Source organism: Gekko japonicus, unplaced genomic scaffold (genome assembly GCF_001447785.1).
Source record: "Gekko japonicus isolate JY-2015 unplaced genomic scaffold, Gekko_japonicus_V1.1 scaffold488, whole genome shotgun sequence".
Lineage (NCBI taxonomy): Eukaryota > Metazoa > Chordata > Lepidosauria > Squamata > Gekkonidae > Gekko > Gekko japonicus.
This window is the reverse complement of record NW_015176466.1, coordinates 173556-186712: the sequence shown is the minus strand read 5'-3', so window position 1 is coordinate 186712 and position 13157 is coordinate 173556. Positions and strand designations below refer to the sequence as shown.

General features: G+C 47.0%; 1 protein-coding gene across 2 annotated transcripts in view; it reads right to left on the bottom strand.

Moving 5' to 3' along the window:
- Window positions 1-673: 673 nt before the first annotated feature.
- Window positions 674-13157, bottom strand: part of IRF8 (interferon regulatory factor 8) — a 29677-nt gene continuing 17193 nt past the window's right edge. For both annotated transcript variants that reach the window (XM_015427093.1, XM_015427094.1), the window contains exons 4-9: window positions 11771-11859; window positions 8963-9074; window positions 7715-7762; window positions 5170-5538; window positions 2989-3104; window positions 674-1129 (exon numbers count right to left, since the gene is read on the bottom strand). In XM_015427093.1, coding sequence (XP_015282579.1) covers window positions 953-1129; window positions 2989-3104; window positions 5170-5538; window positions 7715-7762; window positions 8963-9074; window positions 11771-11859 — 911 coding nt within the window. In that variant the 3' untranslated portion in view covers window positions 674-952. The remainder of the gene's footprint in view (window positions 1130-2988; window positions 3105-5169; window positions 5539-7714; window positions 7763-8962; window positions 9075-11770; window positions 11860-13157) is intronic.

Genomic DNA, 13157 nt, shown 5'->3' with positions numbered 1-13157 from the left:
AGAGGGAGCATTGCCCCCCTACCTGGCTTACACAGAAAAGCAGCCCAGAATCAAGTCTCCAATTGAAACAAACTGATGCTGCCCGGTGCTCCCCTCTTCTCTGCTGCATCAAGTACAGCGCTCCACATCTCCTATCACGTCACTTCCAGTACATCACGTCTGGTGGCCCCCACATGCCCTCCCACCAAAAGTTTTCTGGCTAAGAGCCTACTTTGTAGTGGAGTCAGTTCAGGAATTTAGCTACCAGTCACCAACTAAACAGAAATCAGACAACCATCAGACATACATGTGTGAACCAGCCCTTCAGATACACGTATGGAAAGTCTTGTCTCACAAAACTGCTCTGCGGCTGACGCATCCCACTAGTTTGGAGCATGCCTTCACTGCACATGCACTGCACATGCTCACAAATTCAACTACAGGACCAACACTGGACAACATGAGGAGACACATTCCTCAGGGCAAATACATATAGAATCTCTCTCCCATAGATGCCAGAAACCATGCCCAAAATGAAGATTTCATGCTCTTTAGAGCTTCACCCACCATTTGCTGGCCACACCACCTATACTGGACCCTACAATGTCCCACTCGACTCTGCAACCAAAAGTGGGGGGTCACCTGAAGGGATCCAATCTGCTGAATTAGTACATCTGAGCCCATTTTTTTTAAAAAAAAAAACCTTAAACAATGCGGTTCTGCCTTGAGCCTGGTTTAAAATGGCTTTTGGTGAATGCTGTAGTGTCAGTCAGACCAAAGAAAGGTGTAATAGGCACAGCTGGTGTTTAATTCTGATCGGAAAGTAGACCAATAGCTATCAAGTACATACTCCTAGCACACCTTTGGTCAAAACTAGAGCAGTTTCCCCCAAAGGAATTCAGCATGGGTGTCCATACAAAAATAGATCTAAGCAGAATCCTTTTAATTAAAAAAAACCTATAGAAGAGGAGTCTCAGACAGTAATCTGTTGATTTTCCCTGAAGATTGGTCTTTGGTGTGGCCCACAAGAATCCTGGAAGTTTCTGTACATCTGGTCATAGTGGCCCTCCTCTGCCATGGGGAGCATTGGGGGGCTGCTGTCCATCTTGCCCGCATTCTCCACCAACTGCCGGATGCTCAGTTGCTCGATCTACCGTCAAGAAAAGATCATATATCTTTGGTCAAGGGTATTGTAAGACAAAGTAATACAATGTTCAGAATTTTTATATTCAGGATGAACAGTAATGGCTGAATAGGAGGTTCAAAGTGTTTCAAGGACATTATCTCCACAACTTTCATAACAAGCCTCAAACTGTTACGATCTCTGTGTAGCAAAGAGAGGGTAAGACTGGTAGAAAGTAACTTTCCTAAAGGTTGCCTTTCAGTCATCACAATAAACCTTGGTTTGTTTAAACTCAGGACTGTGCAACAAACTCTGGTTAGTCTACCAAATGATGGTTTAATAAACAAAATTCTAATTCCAATTTGAAACCCCAATTGGGTGCTGGCCAACAAGCCCCAATTTGTTGGACTGTCTGCATTCAGGCATCACAATTAACCAGGGTATGATCACACCAAAGTTTATGTATATATACCCCAGGTTATTGCAATGTCTAAATGCAGCCCTGACCAGTTCACGGCAACACTAAGGGCTGACGTTGCTGGTTTGCAGCTCAGCCATTATGCTATCCTATGGACAGACAGAGAGCGTGCAGGCAGACACCATATACTCACAGAAAACCAAGACATCATCCAGCTCACCTGCACATGTATAGTCCCAGGTAAAACCATGCCTTCCAGAAACCAGGCCTCTTTTAGGAAACATTGCCTGAACCACCCTGGTCTCATCACAACTGGTCCTTCAGTGCTTCTTGTTGCCCCTTCTTTACATTCTCCCTACTTACTGCTCAAAGTGCCTAATTGACCCCTTTGCCCATCTAATGAATACTCTTTCCTCTTGTCCAGGCAACTGCCACTTGTGTTCTCCACACAGCATCTAAAACACTGCTATCCAATAAAGCACAAAAGTGAACCAAGAATGTTTGGAATACTGTGTACCGTTCTGGTCACCACACCTTAAAAAGGATATTAAAGCATTGGGAAAAGTGCAGAAAAGGGCAACTAGAATGATAAAAGGGTTGGAACACTTCCCCTATGAAGAAAGGTTAAAGCGCTTGGGGCTCTTTAGCTTGGAGAAACGACGACTGAGGGGGGATATGATCGAGGTTTACAAGATTATGCATGGGATAGAGCAGGCAGAGAAAGAGGTACCTTTCTCCCTTTCTCACAATACTTTTTTATTATTTTATTTTTATTCATTTTTAAATAATTATTTACAACAATAAACATTTAAAGCATGAAATAAGCAACAACAAGAGATAAGGATCAAATTGCATCAGAACCTGTTATTCAACAGTTAAACTATGCTACCATTTTAGAACACTTGTCAACCAATAAAGAGGTAAGAGGTGCTGATAATTGTGCTACCTGTTAATAAGGAGAATATGTGAACTAGATTAGAGCTAGATGTCAGTATAGAAGAATATCATGTGTATCTCGGTGTGTATAGTAGAGAGCTAACAGAAAAGCCAAGAAGAGTAAGCGGTGTTAGAGGGAAGAAGTTCTGTGTCCGTCATGTACTGCAGCCATGGAAACCACGTACATGCAAAATTAGAATATGTCGTGGTGATGCCAGAACGTTGTCTTTGAAGTGAGTCAGAAATTCTGCACATAATAAACTGATTCCATACTTTATTTCTCCATATGGTCAGCGTTGGAGAAGCAGATTTCCAGGTGGTAGCTATGGCCAGACGGGCCGCTGCCAGCAAAATCAAGGTAAGTTCGTTATAGCTGTATTGTGAGTCAGGTGTTTCTTGTATTTGAAGTAAGATAACCTCCGGTTTAATAGGAATTATTTCAGAGGTGATCTTGTTTATTTCCGCTATGACACTTTCCCAAAAATCATTAATGTGTCAGCAACGTAGGCCCAGGCAGCCTGTTATCCCTTACCTCAACGAGGATCAACTTGAAGCGTGAGAGGCTAGCATCTGGAAACTCCTCCCCAAAACACAGAAGGACTTTGCTGTTAGGGAAACGGCCCTGGTTGTTATAATACTGCTGGAGTTCTAAGAGAGAGAGAAAGTGAGTGTTAATTCACGAAAAGCAGGAGTAACCTGCCTCAATACATTCAGGAGCGCACTAGAATGCTGAATTCAGGCATTCCGTAAGAAGAAGAAGGAGAAGAAGAAGAGATTGGATTTATACCCCGCCCTTCACTTGGAGTCTCAGAGCGGCTTACAAACTCCTTTCCCTTCCCCTCCCCACAACAGACACCCTGTGAGGTGGGTGGGGCTGAGAGAACTCTGACACAAACTGCTCTTTCAGGAACAGCTGTGCCAGAGCTTGTGACTGACCCAAGGTCACATCAGCAGGTGCAAGTGGAGGAGTGGGGAATCAAACCCGGTTCTCCCAGATTAGAGTCCACACACTTAACCACTGCACCAAACTGGCTCTCAGCTTGCACCATGCCACGGCTGACATATGAAATGCACGCCGAACAAACGAAGAAAATTCAGTGTAGGCTGCCTGTCCTCCCGTCCCGCAGACTTACTGGCTCGTTTATACCCTTGGCCAAATAAGAGGATGTCGAATCCATCCTTGGCTACCTGACTCGTAACCTGCAAGGGTGGCTCCTCTCCAGAAATGCAGCGGTCTAAGCAAACCAATGTGGCTTCCACAATTGGAACCGCGTGTAATGTTTTGCAATTCGTATGCAGCTTGGGCCCAGTACTCTTAACAAATCTCAGCTTTTTGTTGTTTTTCAAAAACAAGCTTCTAGCCCGTAAGGTAAAGGTAAAGGTTCCCTTGCTCAAAAGCCAGTCAAGTCTGACTCTAGGGTTGTGGTGCTCATCTCCATTTCCAAGCCGAAGAGCCAGCGCTGTCCGAAGACATTTCCGTGGTCATGTGGCCGGCATGACTAAACACCAAGGCGCATGGAACGCTGTTACCTTCCCGCCGAAGTGGTACCTATTTATCTACTTGCAATTTCTTGCTTTTGAACTGCTAGGTTGGCATTAAGACGGCATTAAAAAAATATGCAGGCCATAAAATAGGATAAAAATGTTAATATACCCTTCCCTTTATAGGAAAATCGCTATCTTGGATCTTTTACCTACACTGAAATTCTTATTAAGTTATATATGAACTTTAATGTTTTGTATTTATAATGACATTACATCCTGTACATCACTCAGAGCCTGGCATGAACTGGAATAGGGAGATTAATAATAAAATAATATAATAAATAATAATTAAAATAATAATGAGGAAATGGTAGAATGTTGAGTAGGTTGTTATAATAGTTTTTAAAGTTGTAATGTTATATAATTTTTTCTAAAAATTCAAGCATCTGAATCAAGGATTGTCCTTTATATTTGCAAAAAATGCCCTTTATACTACGTTTTGCTAATTTTACCTTTTATTCTTTCCCCTTACCCCGTTTTTATTCTGTATTCCCTCAAAAAAGTTCAAAATAAAAATTATGTTTTTTAAAAAAAATTGCAGATAACTCCTCAGCAAATATCAGAAGCTGGAACAAGGACGAGGTTCAGCAAGGTTTTCTGAGGTAACCTTTAGCCCCTCTCACGGGTGGCAGAAGCAGACTAAATACCTGATGGCACCTGGTATTTCTGGCCACTGTGTGACACAAAGTGTTGGACTGGATGGGCCTTTGGCCTGATCCAACATTGTCTTCTCTTATGTTCTTAAGAGGGGATTGGATGGACATATGGAGCAGAGGTCCATCAGTGTCTATTAGCCACAAGGTATAGATAGGAACTCTCGGTCTGGAGCAAGTGATGCTCTATTCTTTGTCCTTTGGGGGGGGGGCAACAGTGGGAGGGCTTCTAGTGTCCTGGCCCCACTGGTGGACCTCCTGATGGCACTGGTATTTCTGGCCACTGTGTCATACAGAGTGTTGGACTGGATGGGCCTTTGGCCTGATCCAACATTGGCATCTCTTATGTTCTTATGTCCTTAAATTGTGTGCAGAAGTCCTGGAATCTGCCCTTTCAGATCCAGAAGTTCTGGCTTTCTCTCGGTCACAGAATCTACCACCCCGCCCCTCCCTAACCACAATCCTCCAACCAAATGCGAAGGGGAAGCAAGGCAGGCCGAAGCCTCTGCGCGGACCTCTCAGGAAGTAGTTCGTGTCGAAGATCTTGACCACCTCGTCCCGTTCGAGCTTGTTGGGCCTGTCCTTGAAGGGCATGATGTTCCCGCTCCAGAAGACCCTCCCCTGGCACAGCCTCTTGATGAAGATGCCCTGCTTGTTGCAGTGCAGCAAGACGCCCCGCCCCAGGTGGCCGAAGAGCTTCTTGGTGATCTGCCGCTGGCGCTCGTTCGGAATGGTGTCCGCCGACGGGAACCGGATGTGCTCCAAGCTCTCCAGGCCATACGGTAATTCTCCCAGGGAGATCCGGCAGCCTTCGGGACGGGAGGTCGTCGTGCTGCCCATCGGCTTCCCTCCGTAATAGAAGCTGATCACCATTTGGGAATAGCCTGCAAAGGTGCGTGAGACAGATCCGATCAGGGAAAATCCATACCAGGATCTTCATGAAGGCCCTTTGGAGGACCTGTTTCAGGTGTCCTCACCACCTGAGATTAGGTGGGTCACAATCTGGGAGAGGGCCTTCTCAGTTGTGGCACCAAAACTCCGGAACACTCTCCCCAGAGAGACTGGCTTGTCCCCTTCTGTTGCCGTCTTCCGTCAGGGGGCGGAGACTTTTGTGTTTCCCTTGGCATTTCCCCCAGGGATCCCCTCCTTCCTCCCCGATGTTTCAACTGTTCTTTTTATCTTTTGTACTTATTTTAATCTTTGGTTTTAACAATGTATTGGTGAGTTGGCTTTAATGGCTTTTAAGAGTGTATTTTACAGTCCATGTTTTAATTTGTTAGCTGTTTTAGGGGCCCTAAGGGGGCAGAAAGGCGAGGCAAAAACATTGTTAAAGGTCAAGGTTTTCCTGCTCGAAAGCCAGTCGAATCTGACTTTAGGGGGCGGTGCTCATCTCCATTTCCAAGTCGAAGAGCCACCGCTGTCCGAAGACATTTCTGTGGTCATGTGGCCAGTGTGACTTGACGCTGAGGTGCACGGAGCGCTGTTACCTTTCCCACTGAAGCGGCACCTATTTATCTACTTGCAATTTCTTGCTTTCGAATGGCTAGGTTGGCAGGAGCTGGGGCCAGAGACGGGAGCTCACTCCGTCAAGCGGCACTCGGGTCTCGAACTGCCGAGCTACCGACCTTCTGGTCTGCAGCTCAGTGTCTTAACCTCTGAGCCACTGTGGCCCTTGCTAATAAATAGAAAATAAAGTGTTTCTCTGGGCTCAGCCCTCACATTTTGAAGGTGGGCATGAGCCAGCAAAACGGCAGCAGAGTTTTGCAAAAAAGCTTGCTACCAGTGGACTATCGAAACCAGTGCGGCTTCTCTACCCAAACCACCCGAGCAGCTGTGGCACAATAAGGAGGCTGCTGATGCCCTCTATGGCATACCCAGGCTGGGTATGTATTTCCTTCGTTTCTATCCTGCCTTTCTCCCAGCAGGAACCCAAAGCAGCTTACATTGCTCTGCTCTCCGCCATTTTATCTACACAACGACCCTGTGAGGTAGGTAAGGTGGAGTGCCCACGGTCATCCAGCAGGCTTCCACAGCAGTGTGGGAATTTGAACCTGGGTCTCCCAAGTCCTAATCTGAGACTCTAATCACCATACCATACTGGCTAGACCAGGGGTGTCAAACATGCGGCCCAGGGGCCGGATCAGGCCCCCGGAGGGCTTCCATCAGGCCCGCAGTGGAACTAGCCACCTCCAGCTTCTAGTTCTGCTGCTGCTGCATCATACCTTGCTTCCCCAGATTCTCTCAATCACTCAGCCATTTCATGTTTTAACCTGGATCCTAGACTCAGATCTCTGAGCATGAGATTTCTGTGGTGAGTGTCAATAAATCAAAAGTAGGTTTGCGGCTCACAGAGCTAATGTTTTAAGCCTGTTTTTATTTTAAGTAAAAAAAATCTTTGTGTTTGTGTCCTTTAGAAAGTTTATATCTCCGCTACCTGGCATTACATTTTATGACATGCATGGCCTGGCCCAACAAGGTCTCATTTATGTCAGATACGGCCCTCGTAACAAATGAGTTTGACACCCCTGTGCTAGACCTTACTATACACTGGTATATCTTGCTTGAAGCAACAAAATACTCCGAACTAGCCTTGCTGATGACCCTGACTGCTAGTGGGACACAGTGTGTCTTTCTCAGCCTGGCTCCTTAGATTCACTGTAAGAAGCAACCCTGTGCTCAGACCACTGGTCCACACAGCCCCTCTGGCTGGCCATGACTCTCCGGCAGTGATCCCTCTAAGCTGAGTTAGTGTGAGCTAGCTCACAGTTTTTTAGCCTCCGGCTCACACCTTTTTGTCTTAGCTCAGGAAGGATGGCTCCAGAGCAAATTGATTTATGCAGCAGCCAAATTGCTCACTCACAACTTTAATGCCAATAGCTCACAAAGTAGAATTTTTGCTCACAGGACTCCACAGCTTAGAGGGAGGCATCTCAGGCAGATACTGCGTGCCAAGAACTGAAGTCGCAAGGTGTCTTTGGCATGCAAAAACCCCCCACCAGACAACAAATTGCAATGTGATAAAATGAGAGGGGAACTGAGCGAGGAAAAGGGTTGCCATACCTGCATGAAGCGGCTCGTAGCCAGCAAATCCATTCATCAGAGACAAAACTACAAATGAACAGAAGAAGACATAGGCACAAATTGATTTCCCATGTGCAATTCACAACTGCTAGATCTCCAAATCTAAATCCATCCCCACATCTCTATGATCGCCGACACTCTTTGAGCATCCATAGGGAAACCCTTGAACTGAGACAGCCCGTTCCTGCTTCTTGCTCAGTATCTGTCTAGTCTGAACTGGACGTGGTTCTCCGGGGTCTCATGAGAAGGTCTTTCTTGGTCCTCGAGAGCTTAGCAAGACAATTCTCCGTCATATATGTAATATATCCTCATTTGCCACAGTCGGGCACTGTTGAGTGCACCCGTTAATGGCCATCCAACCTGAATGCACCTGAACCTTGAAAACACAAAGCTGCCTCATAGAGTCAGACCCTTTGCCCATCAAGGTCAGCCTTGTCTCCCTCCGATTACTGTCTAAGACAGAGGTCTTCTGTATCACCTACTACCTGATCCTTTAACCTGGGGATCGAACCTTATTTGTACAAAGCAGATGCTCTACTTCAGTCCTTTTCCTAGTCATTAAAAATCCTGAACTGCTTAAAGCAACTAGTTACTCCCCGACTCCTTTACCTTTTATGTACTGAAGCTTTGTTGTATTACTTGTTTCTCACAGTAGGTGTCGCTATAGCACTGTTAGCACAGCTATCGCCACTACAGGAGGACTTAATTACAAAAAAGACAGTGTTTCCACCAACAACAGTTGTTGCAAATGGCCACTGGATTCGTCTTGTATGCCTTCTGCACAGATATATCACAAATTATACTTCCTGCTTTCCACAACCTGCTAAATGTGCTGTTCACAATTTGTTTTTCTTCCCCTCTGCTATGTATACATATTTTTCTGCTGACTGAGCTCTGTTCCATGCATCTGGCAATGTGGGCTGGAATACCATATTGTTTAAGGTGCCTCTTTTTTTGATTTGCTAGAACAGACTAACACAACCAACCCAAGAGAATTTGCAGTTGAACTCTATATTATGTCATTTCCGGTCTGGGAATTTTTTTCTATAGACCAACACTGCTACCCACAAACTTTGTCCACGTCATGGCACATTTTCCCTTACCAAATTACCCTTCGCCTCTGCTCAGAAGGAAAGGAAGTTGGTACAGCAATCAATTCTACCCAAAGACATTGGCAACAATGTAGGACTTCCTTCACATGCGGGGCTGCGGTGGCTAGTCTCTTACCAGGACTTGGCTGATGTATCCACCAGTCAGGTATCGGGGGATTTCTAGAAGTGTCCTGCAGTGGTGAAGGACTCCTTTTTATTGCATGAAGGCATTCGTCCACCGTGGGAGGCTGGGGAATTGCAGAGGGGAAAAGGTATATGACTACAGAGGTGGCAATATTAGCATGGCAGAAAGAGGCAGGCTAAAACCCATCCAGTTCCAGCAAGTGCTTCTGCAGTGCTTCCTATGACTAGAATGCGTCTCCAAAGGTCTAGTCCCTCCACAGACAGAGGGTTGTTTGTTCAGTTAAGGGCACACAGCCTTTTCTCTAACTGCTCCACACACATTTTGATAGGCCGGTATTCTTCAAAAATAGCTCGTGGCAGTTTGAGTGCTTGTTGAAATGGGATCGGCTAGCAGCCCTAACGCTGACTGGGGAAAGGGCTTTGGATCCCCCCGCCCCCGAAAAAAAACAACAACAACCCTGTGTCGTTCCTGTGAAACGCATAAGTCATCTTCAGGGGCTCCATCTCTTCAACACTTGGTGGAACAGCCTTCCGGGAACTAAAGATGAATGCTGGAGCCAATCTAGTCTAGCAACCAGGCGAATGACCTGGGAGGACCTCCACTACAATTCTCGGGTTGGATCCAGACCACTGTTCCACTCAGTCTGTCCCAGTTCCCATTCTTGCGATAGCCCCAGCGTCACATAGTAGTTCTTGTGTATCCAGGTCCAGTGATCCCCAGCAAAGCCATTGTAAGTGGTCAGGGCCGGCCCCAGCTTATCTTGCACCCTAGGCGAGGATCCCTTCTGGCACCCCCCCCCCCCGCGCCCACCAACAGCCAAGTTGACAACCAGAGGGCGTGAGGAGAGTCGCCAGGCTCCCCCCTCATCAGGGCGCCTGGAGAAGAGGCTGACCGGCAGGGCGCTCACAAGCCGTCGCTCCCCCGGCCCTGCTGCTGCTGCTCCTGCTGCAGCTTCCAGTCCCCGGCTGTGAGGAAGAGGAGGAGGAGGAGGAGGAGAAGCGCTTTGCTGGGAAGCCGAGAGGGCAGGCCAAAGAAGTGGCGGCGGTGGCAGCCACCCGGTCAGGGAGATGCAGGGCTTTTGGCGGGGGGGGCTTTTGGTGTGTGTGTGGGGGTGCAGTTTGGCACCCCTAAGGGCCGGCGCGCTCTAGGCGAATGCTTAGTTCGCCTAGTGAGCGAGCCGGCCCTGTAAGTGGTCAAAAGGCCACTCCTCCCTTCCTTTTTCACTAGCGGAAAAACTGGTTGGATCCAGCCCCACGAACTCACTCAGTGTCTGTAAGCAAGCCATGCAGCTTCTCCGCTGGCCTACCCGATAGGGCTGTTGTAACAATTACCACAAGACAATACATGTGAAGCTCTTTACACTCTGTGTGCAATCCTACACAGTTACACCCTTCTAATCCCATGGACTTCAATGGATTTAGAAGAGTGTAACTCTGCTTAGGATGGGATCCTTCAATGCAAAGGATCGTTGGTCCAGCTGCTGAAAGCCACATGCATTCTCCAAAAGCAAAGGCTGCGGTTCTCTCTCCAAAACATTTGCACAGCTGACACAGGCAACCCTGGGTGTTTGGCACCCAAGTGGTCGTCAAGTTGGGCTTCTAGGGTCAGTGGGTCTGGACCTGTTTTCAGGAGGAAGGAAGGAAGGAAGGAAGGAAGGAAGGAAGGAAGGAAGGAAGGAAGACTAGAACAGGCAGAAAGGAATGAAGGAATTAATTTTGTTCTGAATACAGACAAAGAAGAGGAATTTATCTTCTTTGCCCCAATCCATCTACTGCCATATAAACATAAGAACCTCAGAAGAGCCCTGCTGGATCAGACGCGTGGTCCATCTAGTCCAGCATTCTGTCTCACAGAGTGGCCAACCAGCTCCTCTGGAGGGCCAACAACAGGGCATGAAACCAGACCTTCCCCTGATGTTGGCTCTGAGATTTACAGGTTTAGTGCCTCTGAACGTGGAGGTTCATCTCAGGCACCAGGACTAGCAGAGCCACTGATGGACCTCTCCTCGAAGGAAGGAAGGAAGGAAGGAAGGAAGGAAGGAAGGAAGGAAGGAAGGAAGGAAGGAAGGAAGGAAGGAAGGAAGACTAGAACAGGCAGAAAGGAATGAAGGAATTAATTTTGTTCTGAATACAGACAAAGAAGAGGAATTTATCTTCTTTGCCCCAATCCATCTACTGCCATATAAACATAAGAACCTCAGAAGAGCCCTGCTGGATCAGACGCGTGGTCCATCTAGTCCAGCATTCTGTCTCACAGAGTGGCCAACCAGCTCCTCTGGAGGGCCAACAACAGGGCATGAAACCAGACCTTCCCCTGATGTTGGCTCTGAGATTTACAGGTTTAGTGCCTCTGAACGTGGAGGTTCATCTCAGGCACCAGGACTAGCAGAGCCACTGATGGACCTCTCCTCCATGAATCTATCTAACCCCCCTTTAAAACTGCCTGTACCTGTGGCCATCACTACGTCTCCTGGATATGCATGTAGAAAGAAGCTCCCATGCATCTATTCTTAGCTGGATGAAGAAGCACACAGGCAAATGAGGGATGCTATATAGTTCCTGGCCCAAGATGCCTGCGGAGAGGGCACCCAAAGCCCCCGTCATGCTTTGGGCCAGCCAGCTGTTCAGAAAGGAAAGCGGGGGCTGGGTTTAAAGTCCACCTGCACAAGCCCCCCCCACCCCCACCACACACAAACGCAGAAGACTCTCTGGCACACATACAGTAAACAATAAACCTTGCATTTAAAACCCCCCCCCAATTGATTTAGCATTGCACGCACGCACACACAGAGGCCATTACCTCTTTCATCAGGTCATCTATTGTCGAAGTGGGGCACTCCATGTCTGTGATTTCGCTCAAGCCGCATCCGTTCCCTATCCCCATTTTGCCTGGAAAGAAAGACAAAGGCAGGTTCTGTCACAAACAAAATCAGAGGAAGCAAGCGGTGGGGAGGTAAGAAGAAGAAGAAGAGAAGAGATTGGATTTATACCCTTCCCTTCACTACCCAAAGGAGTCTCAGAGCGGCTTACAGACTCCTCTCCCTTCCCCTCCCCACAACAGACACCCTGGGAGGTGGGCGGGGCTGAGAGAGCTCTGACAGAAACTGCTCTTTTTCAAGGACAGCTCTGACAGAACTATGGCTTGCCCAAGGTCATCCAGCCAGATGCAAGTGGAGGAGTGGGGAATCAAACCCGGTCCTTCCAGATTAGAGTCTGCACACTTAACCACTAACACCTCAGTCCTGTGAATGAGAGGACATCGAAGGCTTTGGGCGAGCTCGAAGGGGGGGACGGGACTCTGGAGAAGTGAGCTTTCTGAGCCTGTCACAAATTAAAAGCCATGTGCGGCAGCTTATAACACTCCCCCTCCCCATATCTTTGGACTAAGCCAGCCCCAATGAAGGACAATTGAGGAACTTTCGATGGAGCCCCACAATAGAGATCGCTCTGGGCGGGTGGGACTCCCAAGTCTGTGGTGGAGGTGGAGGAGGAGGAGGAGTCCAGAAAAGCACAGTAGTACATCTGTTTTTTAATATTTGTATTTATTTATTTAATCCAATTTTTATCCTGCCCTCCGCGCAGACGGGCTCAGGGCGGGTTACAAAGTCACAAGATCTCAATAACAACAGTTAAAATAATTAAAACAGTAATTTTAAAACAGTAGTCGAAGCCGCAATCAAAGTTCATGCTACTATGCTCAGTTTAAGATGATCATGAAGTCAGCAATTTCAGATTTTTTTTCTTTACACTTTTAAATATTTTTAAAAGTATTATTATATATATATACACACACATATATATATATATACATATATACACACACACACACACACATATATATATATACACATATATATACACACACACAAGGCCTTCTCTAGAGCATAAAGAGCACGGACTGAGGTGTTTCAGGGGAGATTTCTTGACAACTTGATTTTGCATGCTTGAAAAAATACCACACCAAAAAAACCACAGATAAAAATAAAACACAGCTCAGCTCATACAATACCGGACATTTCAGAGGCCCCCGCTCTGCACTGTCTTACTGTAACCACAAATGCAGCTCAAAGTTGACTCTAATGCAGGGCAACGAGGGAGATGAGGCACTGCAGTTTTGATGACACCGGGGCGTTTGAGAGAAGAATGTTGGGAGGGGAGGAATACGCAAAGCAAAAGCCTTCCAGCAG